General features: G+C 47.4%; 8 protein-coding genes across 8 annotated transcripts; 2 read left to right on the plus strand and 6 right to left on the minus strand.

The window, feature by feature from the left end:
- Positions 1-1,122: 1,122 nt before the first annotated feature.
- POX_h09388 (uncharacterized protein) lies at positions 1,123-2,479 on the plus strand (the record flags this gene model as incomplete). The annotated part of the gene is made up of 5 exons (XM_050118143.1): positions 1,123-1,169; positions 1,247-1,469; positions 1,603-2,026; positions 2,129-2,404; positions 2,472-2,479. The coding sequence occupies 5 exons, from the start codon at positions 1,123-1,125 to the stop codon at positions 2,477-2,479; spliced, it is 978 nt and encodes a 325-aa protein (XP_049964930.1).
- Positions 2,480-3,976: 1,497 nt separating this feature from the next.
- Positions 3,977-5,565, minus strand: POX_h09389 (uncharacterized protein; the record flags this gene model as incomplete). The annotated part of the gene is made up of 3 exons (XM_050118144.1): positions 3,977-4,757; positions 5,184-5,376; positions 5,433-5,565. The coding sequence occupies 3 exons, from the start codon at positions 5,563-5,565 to the stop codon at positions 3,977-3,979; spliced, it is 1,107 nt and encodes a 368-aa protein (XP_049964931.1).
- Positions 5,566-11,415: 5,850 nt separating this feature from the next.
- Positions 11,416-13,184, minus strand: POX_h09391 (Vanadium chloroperoxidase; the record flags this gene model as incomplete). Its single annotated transcript, XM_050118145.1, has 3 exons — positions 11,416-12,667; positions 12,966-13,054; positions 13,101-13,184. The coding sequence occupies 3 exons, from the start codon at positions 13,182-13,184 to the stop codon at positions 11,416-11,418; spliced, it is 1,425 nt and encodes a 474-aa protein (XP_049964932.1).
- A 1,264-nt stretch (positions 13,185-14,448) lies between these two features.
- Positions 14,449-15,270, minus strand: POX_h09392 (uncharacterized protein; the record flags this gene model as incomplete). Its single annotated transcript, XM_050118146.1, has 1 exon — positions 14,449-15,270. The coding sequence occupies one exon, from the start codon at positions 15,268-15,270 to the stop codon at positions 14,449-14,451; it is 822 nt and encodes a 273-aa protein (XP_049964933.1).
- Positions 15,271-15,670: 400 nt separating this feature from the next.
- Positions 15,671-16,216, minus strand: POX_h09393 (uncharacterized protein; the record flags this gene model as incomplete). The annotated part of the gene is made up of 2 exons (XM_050118147.1): positions 15,671-15,989; positions 16,206-16,216. 2 exons carry the CDS (start codon positions 16,214-16,216, stop codon positions 15,671-15,673), a joined length of 330 nt encoding a protein of 109 aa, XP_049964934.1.
- Positions 16,217-16,993: 777 nt separating this feature from the next.
- On the plus strand, positions 16,994-18,493 carry POX_h09394 (uncharacterized protein; the record flags this gene model as incomplete). Its single annotated transcript, XM_050118148.1, has 3 exons — positions 16,994-17,268; positions 17,335-18,170; positions 18,228-18,493. The coding sequence occupies 3 exons, from the start codon at positions 16,994-16,996 to the stop codon at positions 18,491-18,493; spliced, it is 1,377 nt and encodes a 458-aa protein (XP_049964935.1).
- Positions 18,494-19,252: 759 nt separating this feature from the next.
- POX_h09395 (uncharacterized protein) lies at positions 19,253-21,059 on the minus strand (the record flags this gene model as incomplete). The annotated part of the gene is made up of 6 exons (XM_050118149.1): positions 19,253-19,391; positions 19,471-19,581; positions 19,682-20,043; positions 20,120-20,502; positions 20,579-20,671; positions 20,882-21,059. The coding sequence occupies 6 exons, from the start codon at positions 21,057-21,059 to the stop codon at positions 19,253-19,255; spliced, it is 1,266 nt and encodes a 421-aa protein (XP_049964936.1).
- A 744-nt stretch (positions 21,060-21,803) lies between these two features.
- Positions 21,804-27,020, minus strand: POX_h09396 (uncharacterized protein; the record flags this gene model as incomplete). The annotated part of the gene is made up of 11 exons (XM_050118150.1): positions 21,804-22,064; positions 22,430-22,533; positions 22,681-23,075; positions 23,173-24,352; positions 24,406-24,654; positions 24,703-24,941; positions 25,000-25,186; positions 25,252-25,586; positions 25,642-26,197; positions 26,352-26,586; positions 26,673-27,020. 11 exons carry the CDS (start codon positions 27,018-27,020, stop codon positions 21,804-21,806), a joined length of 4,089 nt encoding a protein of 1,362 aa, XP_049964937.1.
- Positions 27,021-27,169: the final 149 nt, after the last annotated feature.

Genomic DNA, 27,169 nt, shown 5'->3' on the forward strand with positions numbered 1-27,169 from the left:
CAGGAAGGCGTACGGAGGAGGAACTCTAGTTAGATAATTCTCTTCTTGCCTCTTCTGTTCTCTTCTCTTCAGTCTTGATACTCTCGTTGAAATGCACAAGTGGATTTGATCTACTTTCTGGAACGTAACAAAAAATACGATTCTCTTGGCAGGCATGCAACACATTATTAGACAGCTGAGCCTTGGCGCATCTGGCCAGACCGCTCTTGGGTACGAAAGAACGGAAAGGGCATCCCGAAACTATAATTCTACCACTGTGATCAAATGATACGTTATGTCATGAGACTACTTAAACAATTCCATTTTGGTTTTGAATGGACTAGAATAATAGCATGTTTGACTTGCACAGAAGAACTTTATCGCAAAAGTAATCTTCAAATGCCGGAGAGACAATGGAATCCTTGGATGAGAGCCTTGGCATGAAATCTGGTTTTGTAACTTACCAAAGCCTGCCGAATTAATATAGCTCGGCCTCTTGATCTACTGTGAAATTGAGGATTCCCTTGGCCTGCACGAAACACACTATTCCTGCTGCAGATACGCCGTAGCACTACGGGGAGTTGCGAGAAGAAGCATAAATCCCTATCATCGGGCATCTGATGTTTGGCACATCTGACAAGACAAGTCGGGTGCGAAAGGAGCGGAAAGGCATCCCGAAACTTCAATTCTACCACCTGTGACCATATTATACGATATGAACAGGATTGGAAGATTCTGGACCAACATGACTGTACATAACTTGTCTAACCAAGGGCAGAATGCGGATGGCTTTCCTACTTGGATGCTCTGCGTCGTTGGAGTCATGGGTATTAATTGGTGGTGGCATGAAACATGAATTATAGCGGTAGTTAGCACAGAGTTGTAGGATACGGCTCTTTTCTAGGGGAAGAGCTATGTAAAAAGACAAACATGGACGAAATCCTTCAGTACACTGCTTATGATTCAATGAGTGATGTAATCAGATAAAGATTAGCCAGAGACTGGTCATCCATCAAGTCACCAATGTACATCTTGGATAAAATCCGACGAACGTATGAAAGACAATATACTGAATTCACGCTTTGCAACGCCATTACTACAATGCATACTTGCTAACTTACATCAATCTGACCGTCAAGGACAATGAAGCCGACTAAGATCCCTCCCAAGTTGAACCCACGCTACCATAAGTATGGCAAAAAGTCATACGTGCACTTGATGCGCAAGTACCGCTTCAATCCGACCAAGGAGGGGCCGTATTTCATAGACGGCAAGCTAGAGCAAATGGGTCGTCCTTTACAGACCAAGCCGTTGGCGGTCACGCGCACATCCAGCAGGTGTTGCGGAAGAAAGCCATTGACAGTGACCAAGTTGGCGAATTTGGCGAACTAGATGTGCAGAATGATCTAATGTACCTAGTAGAGATGAGTATTGGGACGCCAGCGCAGACGGTGCAACTTGGTTTTGATACCGGATCAGCGGATCTCTGGGTAAGGCATTGTCCCTTATTTACAGTAGGATAACAGGGAAGGGTTAATAGAAACATAAATAGGTCTGGTCGACAAAGCTTCCCCACTCGACGCTTTCGCAGCACCCGAACCATAATGTCTTCGATCCGTCAAGTCACGCACATTTCACAACCTAGTCGGTTCAACCTTTAAGATTAAATATGCCGACGGATTGTTTGCAAGCGGCACTGTGGGCACCGATAACGTCAGCATCGATGGACTGGTAGTTATGAATCAGGCCGTCGAGATAGCTGACAAGATGTCTACTCAGTTTGCCAGCGGCGCGGGTGACGGGCTGCTCGGCCTTGCCTTCAAGAAACTCAACACAGTCAAGCCTCAGCCAGTGAACACACCGGTAGTTAACATGATCGAACAAGCCGATATCTCTAAAAGCTCCGAGCTTTTTACTGCTAAGCTTGGCTCGTGGTGTGATGCGGACGAGCCGGACAAAGGTGCCTCGTTCTACACCTTCGGGTTCATCGACCAGGCCACTGTGCAGGCATCCGGCGAGCAGACTTATTACACGCCGGTCGATAAGAGTCAAGGGTTCTGAATGTTTGACTCTGCCTCGGCAACTGTGAATGGGCAGACGACTTTCCGCGCGGGAAACAAGGCTATTGCTGATACTAGCACTACTCTAGCTCTGGTCGACGATATCATCTGCCAGGCCATCTACTACGCTATTCCTGGTGCCACCTATGACCCCCAGAGCCAGGAGTATATCTACCCGACAAACACAACTGTGGACCAACTCCCTGTTGTTTCATTCGCCGTTGGTGGCAAACAGTTCGTTGTGCAGAAGGAGGACCTAGACTTTGCGGAAGCTAAGCCTGGGTATCTCTATGGTGGTATCCAGAGTCGAGGCGATATGGACCTAGACATTCTAGGCGATACCTTTTTAAAAGGAATTTACGGCTGTGAGTGGTTACATATTTCGTATGGAAGGACTTTGATATCAAGGTCCCTGACTCTCTACCCCCGCAGGTGTTTGATGTTGGGAACATTCGCTTTGGAGCCCCGCAGCGTAAAGAGCTACACCAGACCCTGTCTCCTCCTCCTTAGTAGGGATTAGACCTGGCGATACTGATAGGTAATGAAAGCTCTCTGTGGCCGTGAAAAGGACATACGAGTCTGTGGCGTTACCCTCCGGAATTGTTTAACCTCGCTTTCGTCCATTTTATACTCGTGTTGGCAAAAGTGCTTACACTTGCGTTCCTCATCAAATTGCTAGGAATAGTATATTTTTATCACCGTTCCTGAAATAGTAGCTTAATTTTCGATTCAATGTAACGGATCTGCAGCCTTCTTTGTTGCACTTGACGGGATATCACATTGATACTGAAGATAAGAAGACTTGTAATAGGTCTTTTTCCTCCGATACGCAGCACCCTGTGTCTATTTTCGTTTTCTTGACACGCACTGTCAAACATAAGTAGCCAATTAACATTGTCTGGATGCGAGAGCCAGTCAAAAATCTGCAATCACAATATTGAGACTTTCTGTGCCGCCAAAGGCAGGATTCCGATTTCTATCTCGCAGGCCGAGTTGGCTTTCATTGGAATGGCCGTTTCAATCGTTACGCTGCTCTCGCGGAGGGCGGTTTCGAAAGTCTTGTAATGAAAAGGAAAAATTATTGATTATTCGTTCTGATGAGATACAAGAGAGTATATATACAGAGTGAAACGCAATCGATGTTCAAGTTCGTATAGACAGAGCAGGGACTATTTTCGATATTGCGCGATTGTTTCTGGTGCGCTCTTGCCTTGTATCACAACGGAAACCATACTTCATCGGTCACCAGACATGAAGATGTTCGCGTCAGGCGTTGATGGACGCAGCGCAGATTCAGCCTTTTTGCACTCTCACAAGAATTCGTGAAGAATGCAAAGAAGTAGACGGCATATTTGTAGCGATACTTTCAAACTTTATACGAAGGAGCTCGTCCACCACGGCCTAGGATATGGCCCTTACTACCCCGAAGATAGTAGCAAGCGATGATAACCATCGTCTAGAGAGCAACATGCATTGATTCGACTCATTCAAACTGCCTCGTAATATTGAAAGGCCGTAAGAATTTAATGAGGCAAACTGTTAACCATATTCTCTACCGATCTTTTTTCTCCCAGTCTGGCCCAAGAAGAGCTTCAACCCCAAAAGAGTAGACATGGGTAATAAAACTTTTTACCAAAGAGCCAGCGTAGCTACACCCGCTGCAAAGGCGAAGAAGACGACGTTTCTTTTTTGTTGCAAGATAATTCCATGCTCTGTGGTGCACATAGGACAAAGAAAATCTAGACCTTGGAAGACTCAGCCGCAACCCTTTTTTGGTTCGTGGTCCGGACATATCCGTTCCCTTGTTCGGCGTCGATCATCGATCAGATGGCTGATCGTACCTTCAACGGTTGAGTATTGTATCCTGTCTTTTGCTTGATACTTCCTCTGAGAAGCGAATTTTTGAGGAATGAGATAAACCTTCATTAACTTACAACTCATCTGGCTGAAATGCCCATTTCCTCGTCAACTGGGCGGACTCTCCCTAGTTGATTGCCCCTCTCCAACTGCAGCGTATTGGCATAAGTGTCTGGTTGGTTCATGGCAATCACGTCCTGCATTGTCTTATACTGGTCGAAAACATTTCTGATTAGACTCATAACGTCTCGATTTGCCTCCTCACCATCTCCATATTTCAGATTGATCTCCACCTCTTCAATATAGGTCATGACTTTTCTGATCTCAGCCAAGTCCTTTCGCAGACGTTGCGGTAGGCCGCGGCCCTTCATGAGAGCAATGACACCAGCAATGATAGTATTCACTGCCCCTAAGATTGTAATTGCCACCATGTGGTCTTCGGCCAATGGCCCTAGCGCTGTGATCGTTGCGCCAATAACCAGCTGGAGTATAGCGAGGGAGTTGAAGAAGATGGAAAATAGTTGATTGAGTAAGGTCTTGTGAATCTCTTGGGCCTTAAGCGTTTTGCGTAAAGCGCCCGTGGCCGCGCGGAAATTGTCGTATTTGCCGTGCGTCGTGTCATTTATCGAGAATGTCGACGACCCGGGCATGATAAGAAAGTTATTACTAAGAAAGCTTTGGCTAACGTGAAGCTGTACTGGTGCGGGCGAGTACGACAAACTCTGGGGTTCAAAGGGAAATGTAAGCAATATATCCCCACACCTTGTTTCTAGGACGTCATAGTTATCTCTTCTGAACCAATCCGTCTGTGCAAAGTAATCTGCTTGACTCTGGACGGGTTTAACGTTCTTGTCGATTCTCCTAGCCTAACGTGCAGAGAGTAGTGGCTCGTCTCTGTGTCCTAGAGGATTACTTTCTCTGTGAGATGAATGTCCTTTCGGCAAAACGGTATTTAGTGGCAGTTAATGGACGTAATGGATGTCATAGACTCAGTAGCTGTAGCTTTGGAGCCTTAAGAAAGTAGATTTCTTATACTAAGAGTGGTTCTCAAAATACTTTCAATTGGTATGTATAACTCATACAGAACTCCAAGGATTTTGGGCTTATTCATATACTGTCCCACTAGAGATTTAGGGACAATTTAGTGCAAGAAAATAGCGGAAAACGAACGAGGGAGCATCCAATTCACAGGCAGCAGTACCGTGATGATAGATGGTAAGGGAAACATCTCTATCAACCTGTTAACGCTCCTGGGGCATAAGTGCGTTGAAGTCACACTACACTTACCAATGGAACTCAAGGTTCCCATCGTAGTTGTTGATCCTCTCCGCGAGATTCACATCCTTGTTGGGGAGAAATCTGCCAGCTGAGTCGCGAAGATCAGCTCGCAGTATAGGATTATGGCCAGCGCCTTCTTCAGCATTGAATCTGATGTTGGATGCCTGCGCGGTGAACCCGGTTCCTCCCCACTCAAAGCGACCTACTTTGTGTTAGTACGCTAGATTCTCCCCCTCATGTCGCAGGGCTCAGATATACCGCCATTATCGCCGAGGCAAGAGTCCAGACGGAGCTTGCTCTGATTCCAGCATCCCCCGTTCTTCTTGCAGTTTCCAACGAGGTAAGTCTCATTAGGATACTGCTCGATATAAAGACCAGTAGTTGCATCCATGATGAGTGTATTCAAATGCAATTGTTAAAATTTGCCAGCCTTGTGACCTTTTTGTGGAATGGCGACTACCAACGGGGGGGCAGTTACCAGATATTTATAGAGAAGAAGGCGTAAGCTGGTTATGTCTAATTTGGTTCTAGAACTACTGTATAAAGTTTCAACAATCTCTGCTAGTTCTTTCTATTAGGGATGAACCGAGAAAGTGGCCACTTGCAGACTAGATCTATCCGTCGCTGGTCAGACCACTTCCGTAGCACACGAGTCTAGCCGGCAGATGATCAAGCGCACCCACACAACCCCAAAGTTTGGTTTCGGGTCGACGAACCAGGCTAGCCACTATCGGGCTCTCTGATGACGTTGGTTCCTCGGGTTCCCCGCAGAAATTCTTCTTGGTCCTCAGTGCGCCCATGTCTCCGAGCGATCATCTGTCGGGGCCACATCCAGCAATATGCACATTTATTTGCGCTTCATTACCATATCCTGACGCAATTACCATAGACAGTATGTGCAGTAGTACAGTGGTCATGCCACAAGTAACCTACCGCGCGTTGGGTGCTGATTATAGCTTTTCTTAGTCATCCTCCGCACGGGAGTCTAAATTAACTTTGAAATAGTGCCATGATCTTTAATTTTAGTTTGTCTCAAGTCATCTATCGTATGATAAATCTTAGCAAGGTACTTCCATAATAGGATAATAGTGCACTTTTGAAAGTTCTACCTCGGTAGGCAATCCCCTGGTTGATTGCGCTCTGATCATCTGCTAGTGCGATATCTGGCCATATGGTACGGGTGGCTAGCCCCAACGAGTCTGAGTAGGCTTCAGAGTAAGGTCCAGGTCGCGCCAGCCACGTCGTAGGCACCGTAGACGAGGAATATTATTTCCGGACGAAACCAGCTCATTAGCTTCACTTTAGAAGACTTCCAGGCCGTTAGGCCCCAGTCTACATCGGAAACTTAAAATCGCGCATCTCGTGTCGATGCCAACCTGAGAATGGTGAGATGATCGGCTGTGTTCAGCCAGCCACAGGGACTTACAAATGAATTGATATTTCTCAGCCCCACAATATTTCCCAAAGCGGACGGAGCTGTATTAGGTCATCTGTTCCCGAATTCTCGCGTTTCGTACGAACCTTAAATCAATCGTATGAAGGTCCCTTAACCCATGTTTTTCGTCCGATCCTGATCTCCGGCGTGCATGATCTAGATCTGGCCATCCGAATTACCAGAGATTGTTTGGTAGACGCTCTGCCACAGCCAGTGCTACCCCATTGACCGATTAGCTGTGTGTGTCTCGCCTCACTAATGTCCACAATCTTCTGTTTGTCAAGATGAGACTGGGTAGAATGTTTCTTGCAACTACGGTAAAATCTTGCGGTAGTGTGGAACCGTTTGGGTGCTTACCGGTTTGAATCATGTACAGTACTATCATTCCCTAGAATATTGATTGGCATATCTCAAATTGAAATTATCATTCAGACGTCATGACTTAAGACGAACGTGTAGATATGAGTACAGACGTCGGAATGTAGACCACCGCATCTTGAACATGATGTTCATTTACCGCTTCATATATTGTTTGCTATGCCTTTATTAACCTCTGTACATTCGGCACGGTCTGTTACTGTCGGGACATATCCTCCCGTCAGAATAAGCAAAGACATGTTGTACGTAATCTTGCTAAGCTACGGCTCCCGCCGTATGGATTCAGGGGCATTGGATGAGGACTTGGAATACACATCTATCTACATCAATCAATTTATTTTCTGCTTTTGGAGCATACATGCTGTCCACTTAACTGTGTACACAGTACCTAGCTGGTGATACCGACAGTTACTTTTCAGGTATATCAATGATTGGCCATCTAATAACCTACCCCTAGGCAATCATTGTTTTAGTTCGGTCCACTTAGTCAAAGAAAAAGAAGTCAACGATGACTACGGAACGCTCTGTACGAGTTCTTTGTGTAGATGGAGAAGCATTCGATACATCGACGGGCGCTGGACGCACGGGAGAAGGTGCTTGGACGCGAGTATCCTGACACGCTCACCAGTGTCAGTAATCTTGGCTCGGTGCTTAACAGTCAAGGGAAATATGAAGAGGCGGAAGCGATGCATCGAAGGGCGTTAGAAGCACGAGAGAAGGTGCTTGGGCATGAGCATCCTGACACGATCACCAGTATCAATAACCTTGGTGGTTTGCTCTCCAGCCAAGGGAAATATGACGGGGCGGAGGCGATGCATCGACGGGCACTATAATGAAATATAGAGATCTCTGGAAGTGAAAATTACCAAGCGGCCACTACTCTTGATATTCTTTTGACTTTCTGAATCAACACGGGAACGCGGATGCGTGAAGAGCCTTCGTAATCCTAGACCCGTATCCCTAGCATTTAGCCTAATTAATGGTAGTATACATGGAGCTATGATAGTTTTTTCTGCACCACTGTATGCCCTTATAATTTGGTGCGGCCCTGACGTTCTTCTACTAGAGAGATGTTTCCTTAAAGCAGGCCATCTACTTGCGGACAGGGTTATTAGGTAGGGGTGGCTGTTCATTTTAGCAGCGCTAGTATTTTTCATACTTAAAGTTACAAAACTGTTTTCTTCCTGTGTATTGGCCTTATCAGTTCTGTTATTCTGTGTACCTTTGTGCTACCAAGAAATCCACCAGAACTAGTAAATTCTCGGGTAACACTATTGTAATGATACAAAAAGTCGATACAGGTAAATAGGTAGGCCAAATGATGCAAAATTTGCCTTTCATATCCATCTCGGACTTTTTTGTGAATGATCTTGGCGCCATAGTAATAAATAGCAGATTTTCTAGATCTACGCGTCGTCCTGTAATCGGCCAACTTAACACGTTGTAATCCTTTTTGGAAAAGTCCGGTTGAATAAGAATTTGCAATGATACTTATTTATGCTATTCCCAGGCAAAATTGAATATGTGGATTGGGAGTGATGGTGCTGGAATGTGCGAGTACCTAGTGATCGTTTCATCACACGGGGCACTTCATATCACGGGGATGGGGGTTAGCCTTCTCTCTGGGGTATGGATACTACATTCCGGTCTTCAACGTGCCACTGTCTCACTGAAATACAAACAGGGGGGACGGGTTCAGAAGCTTCTGGAACTGATGGTGAAGTTCTAATTATGCTTGACTGACAGTATGAGGCTAAAGACGGCTCTGAATAGCCGCTGCGTCTTAATGGCAGTGTATATATTTGCGTAAACGCCTGATTAGACCCTTAGGATGCCTATGGTACAAGTCTGGGCTATATGTTCGGGTATATGAAGGCATCTATCAAGCTGTAAACTGTTGCAAAGCGATCCTGATGAGAGAATGATATATCTGGCCTACACATCTTTCGATGTTCCGTACCATACGTCAAGACTGTTCCAAACGAAGATGATTTGCAGCCTAGCCGAGTCTAGCCTAGGCAGTTTCACCGTTGTCTTTGCGGTAGGTCGTCAGACAATTTTCTGTGCCAAGAATGGAAGCCAATTTCGAATATTGCTGTACTATCGACCTTAAATTTAGTCACAGAAAAGGACTTGGAACGGGCTGGAAAGAGCGATATGGAATAATTTGAAGATGACGTTATACTCGAGGGCGAGATAACTATAAAGAATCAGCAAATGGACGGTTAAAGATAGAATTGATCTTCCCAGCCTCTAGTAACTTTTAGGCCAATCTTGCTGGTCCGACGTCTTCTCTGCCTGAGGCAGTTTTAGTTAATCTAATTTCTTTCCCCATCGCTACGTACAGTACCGACATTAGTTCCAAAATCCGATCTATTTCCTCTAGGTATTAATATCCGAGTAAAAGTGTGCAATTGATCGCGAAAATCCGTGCTATTGGTGGCTGTGGTTATTTCGGACCCTCGGTTCCCTGAGATCCGTTGCTCATGTTCACATTTGAACATACCGCCGCCTTTTTCATGAGTAGGGTACGGAGTATGGACTAGGTAAATCAATATTCAAAATCTTAAACAACGCCACAAACCCACCAGCTTCATTAAAACACGTACTGGCAGAATATGAAGAGCTAATATGTATTGGGTAAGTCAGTCGGTTTATTCTAGGCAAAACAGGCAAAAAAGTGAGAATAATTTTGATCAGCTTAATAAAAGCCACCAAGAAAGGGAGAAATCCAACTAGGTGCCACCGTTGAGAGCGATGTATTGCATAATTGGACATTGAGAAGACGAGGCGTTAAGACAGCGTTCAAAAGGCGATTAACCTAGGAACCAAACAGTGTGTGCTGAAGAAAAAAGACTGGTCAAACTTCGAAATCAGTAGGAAAGTAGGGCGTTGGTTAAACGAATCCAACATTCAAATGACAAGGAAAATAGAAAAACCTGACCGCAATTAATAAAAATTATAAACTCTTGTTGAAATGCAATTGGTTCACCGTTAATATGGAGGTTCAACGTGTTAGTCGACGCGATGAAAGCGTGAGGTGAAACTATAACCAAACCCTTTAATTCATCAGGCTTTTAAAAGAAGGGCCTTTTAAAAGTGATGCACAACTTGGTTAAAGTACTCCTTACAGTAGGACTGAAATTATTGGCTAGCTGACAAGCTCTTCTCTACCCAAAGTCTAATTTCCTAATAGTTTCACGTCCCTAAGGTCTCTGAGGATTTGACAAGAATATCATTTCAACCTCAAGAAAGGTCCAAGTCCGACCCGCTCCGAGACCTCAGGCTAGACCGGAGAAAGTACCGTAAATCACGGAGCTAATCTATCCATTCCCAGATTCTTGTCCCCATGATATTATCGGCTTCACAGAACGACCGGGCGTGATCGAATCTCTTTCCTCATAGGCGAACCTAGTCACCTGATGATCTCGTTGTGCTTGTGACGCGATATTCATGCTTACTTGTATCTCGTCAAATCTAGTGTTAGCGGGTTTCGCAAACTCATTGGCCATCATTATTTTATTTATCACAGCTGTTTGATTATTTCTCATACCTGGCATGAAGTTACCACTCTAATGTGGAGAAAGGAATAACAGTGACGGACCAACCGGGAGCTTCTTAGTCTTCCATCTTGCCGGAGTCTTCACTCTTGCCTATAGTTCGCCCTTAGGTATATCAAGTGGCTGCGAGTAATTGACTTTCTTAGGAATTAGGTGACTGTCCATTTATCCGGCCAAAATAGAGTAATACCAGATATATCAATATCTGTATGGGGAAAACTCCGGTTTTCCACTGATCGTGTCCGTTGCTGGGATTTGCTCGACCTCGCCCTCGTCCTTTTCTTTCCGCATTTCTAGGTGCGCATTCCAATAATAAGACATGAAATGTTGCATGGTTGCATAATTTCCTGTAGATTCAAGTAGTAATTAACCGTTCCCAATTTTCATCGACTTTCGGGGTGGTCAATTCGTTTCATCCGTACATCCCTCCGCACGTGTAAGACTATTGATAATCGCATTCTGCGTAATCTGGCACTTTTTCCAATACTCAAGTGGGGGAGAAAGCTCTGGTACATTAACGAAATAAGTGCGACGTAGGCCCACCAAAGATCGGATACTCTTCCATCTCCCGGTAAATATACACGTTGCTGGCCGGAACTTTCTCAAATTGCGCAGTTAAAAACAGGAACGAAACAGAATCGTAGAAGGTTCCTCCCGCATTTACGCTTGGTGTGCAGAAAAACCCGGTGGAAGAAAACAGCACACAGAGGGACACCCTACTATAGAACATCAAACGGTTTGAATAACAGCTCCCTGAGGCTCTGGTCCAACGTTTGCTGTTAGTGCATTGCGTCGACGCAAATAACGGACTTTTGTACTAAAAACATTCATACTTTCAAACACAGCAATCCACACATTCCGAGGGCTATTATAGCCCTATCCTGTGCTTTTCAGCGGTTTTCTGACTTGTTAAATGGACCAGACCCCCGTAGGGAGAAGGCTGCAATTCTTTTGGCGTAGGCTGGAGATTGTTGCGGAAAATATCATTGGCGATTTCAAGCCCCAGTGGGACACCACCAATGGGGAAACTCCCAGGTTGATCGGTGCGTGACCCAGAGGTCATATATTTAATATCAGACGCTTTCTTGTAGTGACGGGCTTCACATGGCTCATTTTCCGTTTTGGAGGTCGGTTCGCCGGTGGAAGATACAAGTACGTCATTTGAAGCGAATGCATCGAATCGCCAGTGGACTCCAAGCCATACACGGCTAATGGCGTTCTCAAATATCGCTTCCCACAAGCTTTCAAACCGGCGTTTGACGCGTGTCCGAGCCGTTCCCGGCTGATTCGTTATCAGTTGCGTTGGGTCGTATGTCTGTCGTAAGTCGCGACTGACACCATCAAGCTCGTCCGATACGATTTCGAAAGAAATGTTGTCAGGCCCGTCCTCTTCGAAGTTCGTGACACCAATTCTCCTATAGAATAGTCGCACAATCTGGCAGAAGGCTGCACCGAATGTGGCATGCCCTGAAGGGTAAGATGGAAACGGTGGTGTGAACGATATTTGATCCGTATTTGTTGAGGGCGCACCCAGTGCGCGCCAGAATGGGTCTACCATCGACTGGTTGGCATCCTCACGAACAGCCGAAATTGGGCGCAAAAAGTCATGGTGATACTTCTCTCGCCAGCAAAGGGTGCCAGCATCCGCCATTGCCACATTTGCAAGGGCAAACAGACGCGCGAATTCTGCGTTCGTGTTTTCATCGGTTGGACCATCTCGTTTGTTCTTCCATGCCAAAGTTCGAAGAATACGGTTGTAAAATCGCGGTGGAGTGCCAATAAGGTTTGCACCATCGTAGGCCCAGAAATACGCTCCCGTAGTCTCATTGGGTTGCCGGCAGGTTGAAAATAACTCCGGTGCCCCCCCGAGGCGTATCACTTCTTGGAAAGCACCAGAGAATTCAGCTTCTTCATCGACGGTGGAGATCTTGCCATCTTTTACAGGAGGATCAGCCACAATGTGGTCATCATGCACCGCAAACCGCTTCGCTGTGATTCCGTACAATGGCGCATGGTATTGATGTACTGCCCTCTTCACGTCCGATTGATTTGGGTCTACTGGAACTAGTTTCACCGGATTCGCCGCGTCATCTCTAAAGCGGAAATTACCAGCCCGGGGCCTACGTGCTTTGAGGTGGTTGATGATAGAAATGAAGCAAGTATCTTGTCGAACAAGTTAATCGGAAACAGATCACCAGAGGAGTATAACATCGAATTTATAGTTAACAACGCATTGTCAATCAACTTTTGAGAATGGCGTAAGAGGTCATGTAACTTCAAGCTATCATACCATATCATGGATGTAGACGGTCTCGACCACTGTTCTTGGTCGGTTACCAAGTCTGTCATTCCGATTCTTCCGGACCTTCGTGGAACGGAACTATACGTACTATCTTACAATGACAACTTATGACATACCTTGTGTAACACAAGTCTGCTAGCAGGTTGTCAGCTAGGGACTGGACCGCAACAGCTCCACCAAACGGCAATATTGCCCCGCCAGGGAACTATATGGTTTTCGTCATTGACACCAGTTGCCGCCCGTGCGAGTACGCCAAGTTCATTCGACTTGACGAGTCTGTTTCCATGTCCACCAGTGGCAACGAAATATCCTAGCACAAAGCCCAGGTCCTGCATGACCACCTTTTGATAAAGGGAATTTCATTGGCCAGTTAAGACTCCTGGCCAAGCACAGCAAATGAACCGATTTTGGAGTGCTGGACCGGGCAACGGGTGGCAACGGAACATGTGGGGATGCTTTTGCTTTAGCACTCTCGAAAGTCGCCGAGAGAGATGGGGATTATTCCAGATTCTTCAGTCTCCTCGCCTCTTTGCTCATGATATTGACAAGTTACATTGATTTTCTCCGAGTTCTGCATCACCATTCGGTCTCGAATACTCAAAAATGGCAAGCAAAAAGGGTCTTGTTTAAGATTCCACGTCGCTGCCCTCCTTCTACTCTGTGCAAGGGGCCGGGCTACCCTGTTCCCTCCGCGGAGAGAGCAATTCCGCTAAAATTAGAGCTCTAAATAAGAGGCTGAGCTAACCGTGGGTCGCATTCACGCAATGAACCTTCACTCCTAACATTTAGGCTCGGGTCCCTCCGACTCGCCCGAGCGGATCGTTTAGCCGCCGAAACAAGAGCAAAGTTTTAGACCAACTCGAGCCATGGGAAGGACACCCTCTGATTCAACGTATTTGATTAAATCGCCTGACAATAAAGAAATATTGTATTCCGCAGTTTTTACGCTGCAAACGGCAGAATTTTCCCAGGTAGTCCTGTACGCAACTGCAAGCTTTCCTGAGTCTAGACAGTTCGGTAGACTTGCCACCTAGTACAGAGAAGTGCAAAACCAGCTTCACCAATTTGCACTCTTTTGTTAATTCTGCGCCCCACTGATAAGACTCATAGCTGAAAGATGGGTGCAGTTTCGTAGGGTATGAGATGTACTCTTTTTTCTGCTGGCATAGAACCAACCTTCCGGATCTAGTCACTGCTCGGATGATCGACATGTCATGACTTACCCCGCATTGGCACGGACACCCAATAACACTGCACGCTAAAACTTGGATCAACGCTAACGAAAGGAGTTGACGTTCCATTTTCTGGTTCTGGAAATTCGTATTAAAACACTCCAACTATAAATGAGTTGTACCTAGGAAGACAGACGTGATGAACTCAATATCGCGGGCGCTCCAAAGCGACAACAACTAATATATATCAGCTATATGTCGGATGTAATATGTTTATGGCAAGCCTGCGCTCAGACAGAAGTTCAAATGTTACGGCGGCATGATAAACAACGTGGGTTTCAATTTATCTGACGGTAAAAGTAACATAAAACATTCACTTTGCCTGGTGGTTATTGAGTACTCAGGATAGATCTCCCAGGGTGCGATACTAGTTATTTGCATCGTAGTCCACAATAGGTAGCCTACCAGTCTTTTCCATAACACCAAGATATGTTCCAGAGAATTGGTAGAAAGTTTTAGTGCTGTCGATATCCGAGGGCTGCATCTGGGGAGGGAATTCGTATGCCATCACTGATGATGGGTTACGTGGACCAATTTGGACTGAGTTCAGGTTGGCACCAGTTTCCCTCTCCGGGGCAAACTCGTGACGGAGTCCCAGGACATGACCTAACTCATGCAAGAAAATATTCTTCAAGTATTGCACTGTTCCTTCCTGGAATGCAGCAGGATAGACGTTCAGCACGTTCAGATCCAGATTATTCGGGAAAAAGGCCTCAGCAAGGGTCCCCGGGCTGACTTCCTTCGCGTAGGCGAGGACGAATGCGGCATCTTCGATCTTATAAACCCATTCAAATTGCACACCGAGCTTCAGCTCGTTCCATTCATTGGCGGCTTCATTCAATTTGTTCGCTGCCAGAAAAGCGTGCTCCGGCTTTGAATATCCAGTCGCAAGAACGGCAAAGTTGACGGTTTTTGTCGGTCCGGTCCTCCAGCGGGGTATCTCCTTTCCAAGCCCGACTTGAAGGGCTGTAGGGCTAATACTGCCTGCGATCGCCACAGCCGTGGGCTTTTGAGTTATGCATGGATACCCATCAAGTTTAGTCGCAGAGGAGCCTGCTGCGGTCGGCAGGCTCTGGGACTTGGCCTTCTTGGGGTCCAGGGTTTCCAATACCTCATGACCAAGATCTGCTTTCAGATCCTGGAAGAAATTGGCCCGGGCAGGGTTGATAGTACTTTGAGCGTGGGACATGATGGATGACTTGGGTGGATCAGTGGATGTTCCACACCAGTTTGTACTGCTAAGATCCAGCTTGGTTCACTAGAAGTGTGGTTGCAATGAATATCAATTTCCATCCCAGCACTTGAGGGATATCACGGCGAATTTATATTTTGAATGAGTGCAATCTGGCCAAGAGCATACTTTTCCAATACCAAGGAGAAAAGACACTGTTGCTTTCGTAACCATGATGCCTCAATGACTTGACAAGTTTTGCAAATGGGGTGTCATTTGATCCTTATCAAAACAGTCATTATTAGATTGTTCTCGGTGATCAGTAGTGGGTCATACTTGTAAATTTTAAGTTTGAAAGAGGCGGCTGTCTGGTTTGCCATCGAGGAGCTAACCGGCATGGTCTAGACCTTAAGTTTAATCAGACTTCTTCGGGGTCAGCGACACGCCCACGGAACAGAACCTCCGGGTCATTCTGCAGGGCTGCCGGGCGCGCAGTGCGCATATTCGCTAGGATCATGTCGGTGTAGTAATACCAGTTGCCAACCAAGGTTCCATCAGTGTTATTGTTAACGCCAGTTGAGTCTGTGAAGTAGGCTATGGTAACGGAGTTAGGCACGCCCACGGCTGTTTTCACAGTCTCTTGAAACGAAAATGGGCAGTTGTAGGCTGTGGCGACTCCAGAGACATCATTTGGGTTCGCGCACTGGGAGGCAACAGGAGTGCCCTGCGAGTGTACCCTATAGAAGGATATCGCACTAGCAGATGATCGACTGCGCTAAGAATTCGGCCTGGCTAACCTTCAGAGTTGATCGATTTGTATCTATCCGCCTCACGCCAATTAGCGGGGAATGTTATCTTCATATGGGAATCGAGAGACAGGCCAGTCTGCTGCGGCAAATCAAAGCTAGCCGTCCTTATCACCCAATCCCTCGAAGAGGTGCCAAAGGCCCAACATTAACACCATGAGGTCTCATTATCTTGGCAGAATACTATTTCCGCTTGCAGGCAGGTGTTCCCAGCCACGAACTTGAAGTTATAGTTTCTGGTGGAGTTTGGTTGGCAGGTGATAAATGCCGAGGTTGAGCTAGGGAAACTCCGCTTGCACGCATTACAAGTCGCATGAACAATCTAGCCGAGTCTAAAGTGTCTAGAAGATGAAAGCAGACGTGGAATGGGCAGCAGATACCAATGTTAAGTTTACCAATTTCCCAAACTTTATGAAGCTGCTTTAGATTTGCTAGTGGGTTCAGCACATTCGGCTCTTTGTAAGAGCCCATTGTAGTCGTGAACCGGAAGATTACTCTAATGAAGATCACATTTACGGGTGGCTTGCGTCACATGGGCGATCGAGAGTCTAGAATATGCTTCTCCGTTACCTGCACATGTGACAGGTTTCTAGGCCAGATTAAGAAGAACGAACATGATCATATGACCCCTCGTCCCAGATTTCTAAAGATGAAAACTGACAGAAAAACACCAATGACTGCTTGGTATCAGTTGCAAAGTGATTAAAAGTGGCAAAAGTCTGACAATAGTTGGGATCTATTGATTGCAAGATTCAACCTGTTAACATCGTATTTGCAAATAATATTCCTCCGGGTTTTCTATAAATGTTGGCGTTTCCCCCCTCGCTGGAATGCATTCATCTTCATATCCAGCTCCACTGGGATCTATTGGGACGCATTTTAATCTCATAACTACTGCCCACTAGAGCATAAGAGAGGGAAATAGCAGCGGCAGGATGACTCCAGGACATGAATGTGATGACTCGAGACCGTGCCCTGTCCCTCCCAATCCAGATCTCCTTGCCCGACTCCGATATGAACCGAATGCCCTTACTGCTCCCTCTATCACCACGCAGGTTCCCGGACGTCCGTCCTTCAGCGCCAGGACTGGAACACGCACAGGTCTGAACGATGGATGCATCTTCCCCGAATCTTATTTCGAGACTGCTGTCTCTGCGAGCCGTTTGAGCAGAGCTGCATTAGATAGAACTCCCCTCCGTGGTGCTATTCGGTAGGTAAATCGACCAATATATCAGCCCGAACTGTTATTTTGGCTGACAGCAATGCTCGACAATAGAGCTGCTGTGGTCCTAGTTGACTTCCCAGATAAGAAAATGGGAGCGAATACCCCACAATACTTCAAAGATCTCTTTTTCTCCACTGGAAGAATCGACACTGGCAGTGTCACCGAGTATTACAACGAGGTTAGCGGTGGTAAGATTAGCCTCAGTGGCGAGGTTGTTGGCCCTCTGCGCATGCCCCATAAACTATCAGCCTACGCACATGGCGATAGCGGGATGACCGATGCTACTCCAAATGCTCAGACGATGGCTGCGGATGCACTGGATGCGCTCAAAGGTCAAGTCAATTTCGCCCCATATGATAATGACCAAAATGGTTACGTCGATGCCTTTGTGGTGGTGCATGCCGGACAGGGCGCTGAGGAGACCGGGAGAAAGGACGATGTTTGGTCTCTTAAGTGGACACTACCAGCTGTCACTAATGTCGACGGAGTCAATATCTTTGCCTTCCTTACGATCCCGGAGGATGCTAAAGTTGGCGTGGCTGCCCATGAGCTGGGCCATCTCGTATTCGGTTGGCCGGATCTTTACGACATTGATAGCAGCTCCGAGGGTGCTGGAAATTGGTGTCTCATGGCGGGAGGCTCATGGGGTGGTTCACCACCGGGCGTTAAACCTTGCCACCCTTCTGCCTGGTGCAAAGTGACCCAGGGCTGGGTGGACGAAGTCGTGGATACCCACCCCCAGTCTATCACATTAGGCGCCGTGGAGGACAAGCTGCAAGTCCACCGCCTGTGGAAGAATGGTGATCATGCAAGCCAGGAGTACTTCTTACTAGAGAACCGCGAGCCCGTCGGGTTTGACCAGTCACTTCCTGGATTTGGTCTTCTCGGTATGATATTCTTTCCCTAATTTGACACGGTTCCGCTCAACTAACCTCAATGTGCAGTCTGGCACATTGACGACTCGCAGGATGATAATCATGACGAACGCCATTACAAAGTCGGTCTCATGCAGGCTGATGCTCTGAATCAGCTCGCCACACGTGCAGGCCGTGGTGACCCTGGCGACCCGTTCCCGGGAAGTACAGGAAATAAGAGCTTCACGTTTATATCCAATCCTAGCAGCCGCTCGTATGCGGGTCAGGATTCGAAAGTGTCTATCATGAATATCTCCGCCCCAGCACCGACAATGACCATGGATATTGCTGTGTAATGACGCAGGAAGAGATGAACTGAAAATTAATTAATGGCCATCTATTTAACAGGTAAAGTTGTGCTGAGCTCCTATCGAGAGAGTAAAGGCGTAGGCTGGGTTTCATCTGACACGTGGGACGCTTATAGGGGTTCAAAGCACTTGAGATTTGTGGTATTTCCCGCTAGTTAGCTACGTGTTGCAAATTCTATTAAAAGTGTATTAAAATACTGGAAATTTCGAATCAGAAAAGTGAGTATTCATTCCACTAGTGAAGTTGATGTGCAATTAGATGAGTACTTCACTGCACCAGTTGTGAGACCCCTGGAGAACATACCAGAGGCCCTGCTACGGACGAATGAGGACCCAGCTACAATTAAAGAATTCCCCCAAAACTCGGAAGCAAAGAACGGGAAAAAGGGGATTTTACAGAGCAACTGGTCGATTCATTAGTCGACTGTCATCCATGTTACTTCCACGTGCGCATGTATGGCGAAGGGACTACATCAAGAAATTTCTTTGCAGCCGGTGGTTTCTGGACAAATTATCAGTCCTGAAAGCCCCTCGCCTTATTCCTCTTCGGCCACCTAATGTTCACTAAGCGGTACCTGCTGCTAGGCTTGAATCTTCAGCAATTTGTCTTCAATCTTATCAGAGAACACAGAAAATATGATTCATGTGGGCATCGAGTTACAGGCCTGATTAGACCGATATGGCGTTGTTCCAAAGAGCATTTCCCACAACCAGAACTGGTTCATTGGCAAATACGGTATATGTTCGTCAGTGAATGGGATGATAGTGACTAAACCTCCCCTCAGGATCCCACTCCGTTTTAAGATCTCTCAGTTTCTTCAATCGATCTTCACCATAGCCATATTTTTCCTCGATGGGCTCATTCCCCGTGGCGTAGTTGACATATCTAGATGACACAAGAGTTAAGTTGAATGAAAAGAATAAATTCGTAGAGCACAAGTGGCAGCGTGTTGTGCAAGACGTACACTTTATTCTTTCGCATACCAGACGCCTCTTGCAAGATCTGCCGGAACTTGTCGCCCCATACGTTGGCAGCTTCATCAAGTATAGGGTCGGAGTATAGAAGAGAGGCACAGCTGATGGAGGGAGGTTATCGTCAGGGTTTTATTTGGCCATATTGGGGGCAGAGAACGGGGAGCACGTCCCAAGACTGGCCGTATTAATTGGAAGACTCACACGTGAAAGTTCAAAGCTCTCCATGGGAATGCCGCGCTCTCATCCGGCACCTGGCGGACTTTTCCAAAGCCGTAGCATTGGAACATGACGACCGAGTCCTTGGCGGATGGGTGACGTAGGCGAAACGCCAGATAGTGTTTCCAGAGTTCCCGCGCGGCCGCAGGGTCGATTTTCTCCAGAGCGACGGACCACATCGGCTTCTGGCCGCCTTTGTATTGGCCGCGGTCGAGAACCGCGTTGATCTCGTTGTACGGCGTTGGCGAGCTATCCTGGTAGATAGGCTTTAGGCTAAAGAGAGGAGCAAATGCCTTTTGCGCATCTGAAGGTGTACCGGCATACCACAGTTCCAGCACCACCGCCGGCTGTAAAGTCATATGGGTTAGCGCAGGAGCTTTCATGATATGAACCAAAGGCCAGGTGAAAAAGGGGTTCACATACGAATCCAAATGGTGAAAGGCCGGTGAAAACGTAGTGGATTGACATTCCTTCCCCCATGTGAAGATCATTGATGGTCTGAGTGACTTCTTCGATATGGTCTGGGAGGAAGACCATAGTGCTTTCCCAGTGTATGCCGTTGTTGATTTGCGGAAATGCTTTGACCTTCGCCGCCGTCACGATGCCGAAGTTATGTCCGGCTCCTTTCAAACCCCATAGAAGCTCGACATTTTCGGTCGAAGAGGCGGCGATCATGTCCCCCTTCTCAGTGACGAGCCGGAGAGATATCACATTGTCAATGGATATGCTGTAGTTGGCTTGAAGTCGACTGAAGCCACCACCAAGCATCGCACCACAGGCCCCGACGGAGTTACAGTTGCCGACAACTGTGTATTCAGTGAGTTAGTCCGTTATTCGGGTAGAGTACGATCAACCCATCTATCGCATGCAGAACCGACGCACCGACATGGGCTTTTGCGGCATAGGCCGCGTCGATGACTTCACCAACCAAAGCGCCGGCTTCAATGATGGCCCACTCCTCTTTGAGGTTCACGGCTACGTTTTTAAGCCTCTCAAGTTGATGAGAACCCCAGAATCTCCGAGATTCCATGACGTTGTCCACCCGTGACCGCCAGTTTGAGCGAGGAATTCAACGTCATTTTGGATGGCCCATTGCACCTGCACATGGTCAGCAGCTGAATCAACTATCACCGCCCGTCCGTCTTAGAACTATTCCAATCATCAGCAATTCGAAAAAAATTTCACCTAATGTCTTTTGGACATCCGTTTCCGTCGCTACGTTGATCACTGCGCCTGGCTGGGGTGCTGCATACTCACTCCACCTAATGGTATTTGGATAGAAGTCGGGATCGCCAGGGAATTTAATTGATGCCCCTTCGCTGAGAACCTTGTCCAAGATCTTCAGTTTACCCTTCAGGTTCATGATGACTGATCTTGAAAGCAACGTGCTGACGAGCACCTTGTCCTCGGTCGTCATAAACAGCTTGATTATGTGCACTCGAGTGTTTTTCACACTATATGTATCGAATACTCACCGAAATTTCGAGCGCAGCAAATGGAAGGAGGATGTTAAGGATCCATTTTGTCAGGATAGAAATGCCTGTCGATCAGGTAAGGAAGAATCAATAAGCTGTGTGTTGGTAATAAAATGTATAATTCAATAGTAACAAGGACTGAATCTTGGCCTTCAAATATCCAATCTGAGGAGACACTTTATCCCTAACCGGGTAGCAAGAAATGGCATAACGACCTGCAAATGGTGACGAATCGATAGGCGTCCGGCCCATGGTGTACAAAACCCCATGATTCATGAGAGATAGAAGTCCACAAACTTCTTGGTAGATCTGAGAGTATGATAAGGGATCATGTGACCAAGCAACATGATATGGATAACGTCATTTTCGTCTCGTGTGAAAATCTCTCACAGAGGAGCTGACCTGTGCAGTACAGGGAATGCAAGTTGCCAGATGAAAGGACAATGTCATTTCGTCCAAGGAAAGCTCAGGATTCACATGCTCGTGATGCATTTGTCAGCAAGGGTGATCATTCTACTCTTTTATCGCATGTCATCAATGTCAAACGAGCCTCTGGAACAAATATACCAATTGTATAACCGTCATTTGGGGACCAGAGCGCTCGATACAGTCTGCTGACAGCTCTTTGTGGATCATTCCCTTCCACTGTCTTCAACCGTTGTTTTGCAAAACTTGCTGCCATTTTCAGCCACAGACGATGCCCGTTTCCGGTATTTACTTCTGCTGTTGAGAGAGTTTGCCCTCTCCAGATGTTTGCTAGGCCCACCAGCGGTCATGTGTCTTGAGGGTTTTTCCCCATCGTGGGTTTTCCCTCTCTCTCTCTCTTCTTCCTTCTCCCTAGACTTCCCAAGCCCAGTTGTCTCGCCTCCAGATTGCTTCCTTGCCTTGTAGACCTGTAGGTCTATCAGCTGTCATTATGTCATTGGCTCATATTTACTAGTTAGCTACGCGTAATATATCAGACTGACTAAGTAGTGGAACCAGTTCGCCCCGGAGGCTCATAATTGCTATTAAATATTAGTAATTATTCCCTAGCGTTGCTAGTTAATAATTTATACTCATAACCACTCCTTTACATCCTGCTGCGAGACCATATATAGGCCTTGGAAAGTGCCCTCTGTCTAGAGAGATAAGTAGTATTTTTCCCTTGGACCTACTAGTAACTACTATGACATCCCAGTAATTACCAGAATTGAACTCATCAGGTCACCTGATGACCTGATGACCTGATGACCTGGCCACCTAGTGAGCTACATACTCGATGCTGACTGACGATGTGATCAAAGCGGAATATTTTGATCTGATATGGTCCTTCCACATTCTCTCTCTTTCTCTCTTCATGTTGGTTATTCCCGTTCCGAGCTACCTGGTTAGTTGAATTAAGAAATTTGTTCCACTTCTAGATTGAGCGCCCAACAACAACACTAGACTTAAAAATGTAGACGATCCAGTCCAACCGAAGAGGGAGGCAATTGTGTGGTAACATGCCCACGCTCGCTCATTAAGTACCAAGCATAACCTTATCCACATGCTCTCTAACCCTTGGGTACACGTCCGTATGGGCAGTGGCCCCCATCCAGCAATCTAGGTGGCCTCTTCCCTCGAAGACAACTCTCTCATAGTCATCTGGACCATGTGCATCCCGAAGCATTGTGTATGAGACATCCGTGCTCTCAGGTGCATACACTGCATTATTTGCTCCTGAGAATAAGAAAATGGGAATGCCTTCAAGGCGTGCAATGTTATATGGAGTCACAAGGTTGATCGATGTGGGCGGGCTGGTGGTTACATGGCCGAGACGACCCATGGACATGAAATGACCGAGGGAGCGCATGGATGTGCCGCCTAGGAAGTTCGCCAGCTGTGTGTGAGTTGAGGCGTTGAGGTTTTTGTGCGTCCAGAGGCTGCGGGAAATGGAAGTAACAACAGTAAGCATGTGGTAATATTCTGTTGGTGGAGCTGGAATTGAGGGATGAGCACAGATGACTATAGCTTACTTACCGGCCAAAAACCAAACTGCTTCTACGGCAAACGACTGAATCACAGAGCTCTGCTTTACTTCCCACGGGGTAGAAGCGTAAGATCTGATTGAGAATCCGTTGGAGGGGACAGTCGCTGGGGCTGCTAGTGCAGCTGAACCATGAACCCTCGAGCTTATTGCACAGCTTGTTCAGTGGGACCGGAAACGAAGCTAAGGCCATATTGACGTTGGGAAATATCACATTCATGAAGACATTCGACGCGGTAATGCCTTTAATCCAGCCGGCTGGAATGCTTCCATCCAGAAGGCCCATGGACAACGCGAGAGAGCCAGCGCAGTGAGCAATCACGTAGGTCTTCTCCGCTTGCCCGTGCGTCTGCGTTTCTTGCAACTTGCGGATTCTGGCCAAAGCAGCGAGGACGTCAAGACGCGCGTCGAAGGTTGTATTCCCTTTCATGGCCGTCATGGTCTTGCCGACTCGATGTGTGACACAGTAGACCCGGTAGCCCGCTTCACGGAAATAATCGATGGCATTCTTTTCAATAGTGGGAAGGCCGAATATTTGATAGTCGACTGCGGCACCAGGAACAAACAGAATAGTTGGCCTTGCGGTGAATACATCGCTGCCTGGCGGATTCCACATTTGCATTGTTGAATGGATGCCATCGGAGGCGACCACAGTGTATGTCTCGGATATCTCCCCTACGTTGTCGTAGCCATGGAATGTGGGACTGGGCCATTGGAGGTAGGTCAACGGCACGAAGAAAATATTGGCGGCCTCTCTTGTAAAGTAGGTAATAAAGCTGACAACGGATTTGACCTTTGCGTACAGATTTCGGCCAGTGGGTTCGAGTGTTGCAAGTTCCGAGACAAAATCTGCTGGTTGAATATGAAGCGTACCGCGTCCGATGACCTTACCGTCTGGTACTGTGATGGTGGCATACAGAGTGGATGTTGCTTTCCAAAGACCAATCGGATCAAAAGCAACGGAGGGATTGACGACTTTATAACCATTGAAACAGAGCTTTTCACGAGATGGGGATATCATCTCGAAGTGATAGGTCAAGTTCCGAGTAGTTGGTTCTCTTGGATCCTGATTGAAGAGCTGGAAATCGCCCCTATGCACCATGAATGGACCCTTAAGTCCAGCACAGGAGAAGGAGCCGGTCAGCATGGCGGAATGAGCGCTGCTCGAGACCACTTGGGAAAGTCAGCCTTCAACAGAGAAGAAACCCGGGATGTGGTAGATTTACAGTCTTCGGTGTCCCAAGACTTCACACTGAGGAAAAACCTGGCCGCCTCGCATTCACTGCGAGCAATTTTGGTGGCAAGGTCAAAGTCTTTAACATCATCTCCAACGTGGATGAAGCCAGACATTACCTCCGTAAACCCAATTCCACTGGTCTGGTCATCCTTGGCCACATCGATGAGCTTTTCCGTGGTTTCAAGGCCTGCATTATCCACCACAGGGAATCTGGGTTTGCCATATAGGTCTAGGATGCCTATTACAAGTAAATATCGCACCGGCGAATTTACTCGAGTTAACTTACCATTGCTCGTATCGAAGTCAATGTCGATACCTCTCTTTTCCGCAGCTAGTTCCACTGACCTCTCGGCCAATGCAGTGATTGTGGCGAAGGGATTGGCTCCCAGAGCAGTGGGAACGAGAGCGCCGTCGCAGACAAACAAACCTTCATGGACCTCAGTGCCGTTGCCTTGTAACACCTCGCCCATATGATTTGTCCCGCCATTTGCACCTGTTCCATCACTGCTGATACAGGCTCCGCCGCTGCAAGAGAATGTCAGGTATAGGTAGCATTCGCATGATGGGTTCCGACGGAACATACATTGCGTGAACAGTAATTTCTTGCTGACCCAGAGCAGCCCAGAACGGACTTCCCACGTAAGTTCCTCCCACAGCATTTGTCGCACGGGCAAGGACTGAATCGAGGTACTTAACATGCTCGGAGCGGCCTACGCCCGAGAATTTGAGTATCGGTCTATCACCTTGAAGAGTGAGAGTCGCCTGGTTGCCTAAGATCACCAGTCCTATTAATGGCTGCATCGAGAAATTTAAAGGCATGTAACAGGCGACTTACTGTCATGCGACATGACTAGATATACCTCAGTCTTCTCGGTGCTCCCTTTGCGGAAGTAGGGTCCCAGAAGCTTGCTGCCCTGCCTTGCCAACAAGTGTTTAAGCTTTTCAAAAACACCGAGTCCCCTGGGAGCGATCCGTCCGGGCAAGCGTTCAAGCATCGCTTCGAATAACGGAGCAAGCGCTCGTGGTACAGTCCCCTCTTCGATGACGAACCCATCCAGCGGATGACGTTGGCTCCGACAATCAATCACCCCGGTGATACATGGCCCGATGGGACGCTCTGGCGAAGGAAATGGGCGCCCAACAGAGTTGACATTGTAGTCCGTGTTGTAGCTATCTCTCACCATTTTAGCGATGTAACACAGGAGGAAAAGACGAACTCACGTACCCAAATGCTAGAATATCTCCATTGCCACTAATTCCAGTGCCGATGCTGTCACTCATCTCCAGGCCCATCTGTTTACTGCGGAGAAGAATCTCGGTGGTGCCCAGGCTTCCGGCTCCAAGGAACACGCATTTTCTTGCGTGTACCCACATCAAGTCCTCGTAGATGTTTTTCTTGAACGCTCCCCGCTTGCCGCCATGCCAGGCAAAATATACGATATATCCTTCTCCGTCCGGGGCTGCCTTGATGTACCGCACTTCACATTCGCAGAACATTTCCGCTCCCCAGTTCCAGGCATCGCTGAGATAATTTACCAAAGTGCTCGACTTGCTCCCATCATTGATGCCAGTGGCGTCCATGACGGTTAAGGTGGAAGCATGCATTTCGACTCCAGTACTATTGGGACCATCAACGAAGCGAGTGGTCTGCGGAACACGATAGAATTTCTCGCCCAACCCCATAAGATCTGCCTGTCGCTGGAGTAGGTCCAGTTTTGGCAGATCCGGAATATCAAGTGGATACGGAGTAGGCTCTAGCACATCTCTGGCCCTGTCATAATCTGTAGGATATTAGATCAATTCTGATTGTCCATATCCTCCTATCCAGCAAGAAATGCTAAGAAATAACCAGCAAAAGCGATCTCCTGTAACGAGCACATCGTTTGAAATACCCAGTTCTGGCGTGCCGTAGGGGAGAAAAGAGGAAAAACTTACACTTTTCCCAGGCCGCCTCGTCTTTCAGCTCCGCCGGCCAACAGTTCATGTTCAGAACCTGCTGATCGGCCTCCAAGAAGACGTTCGCATTCAGCAAACTGGTTCCGCCTAGACCGTTCCCGACGAACGCATTCTGTCCCTCCCCCACCACCAGGTGGTAGAGTCCTGTCGGATCTCCTCCTTCGGCCGACTTGCCCTTGGTCCTCCAGGGAGCGAATTTCCCGCTGAAATGCAGCTGCTTCAAAGAATCAGAGAGTTCAGCCGGATACTCACCGGGCCATTTCTCCTTGCCGCGCTCCAACAAATACACGCTCTGCCGACCCCTCGCCATTCGACTCGCCGCGACTCCCCGCCGTATCCAGAGCCAATGACGACAACATCATAGGAGGTTCGCATGAGCTCAACAGGGCGGGGAATACGGGGATAGCGAGCATGTGATGTATCATGCACGTTGAATTTGGCTTTCGTGTGGTCTTTCAACGGTGGTTGATCGGACTTGAGTCTTTGGCCCTTGGTGGTAATGAAGGGGTCTGATGAGTCTCCATATGTAGTCGGTTTGGAGTCCTTGAGCTTTTTTGGATGTCCAGACCGGGAAGCAGAGGGTAAGAAGCTGGTGGGATTGGAGGGCTTAACGCCGTCAACGGGAGGAGGCAGGATATCGGAGGCCATAATTCTCTGTTTTATGCCTTTCTCCAAGCACTTCGCTTTTACTCCAGTGTGACACAGATTGGCATCGAAGGCTGCCGGTGCAATGGAAGCTTTTCTTCTGGGCTTCGAATCCTTTATAGCTCGAGGTTCAACGTGCATATCGTTAATAG

The sequence above is a fragment of the Penicillium oxalicum genome, chromosome VIII, assembly GCF_001723175.1.
Source record: "Penicillium oxalicum strain HP7-1 chromosome VIII, whole genome shotgun sequence".
Lineage (NCBI taxonomy): Eukaryota > Fungi > Ascomycota > Eurotiomycetes > Eurotiales > Aspergillaceae > Penicillium > Penicillium oxalicum.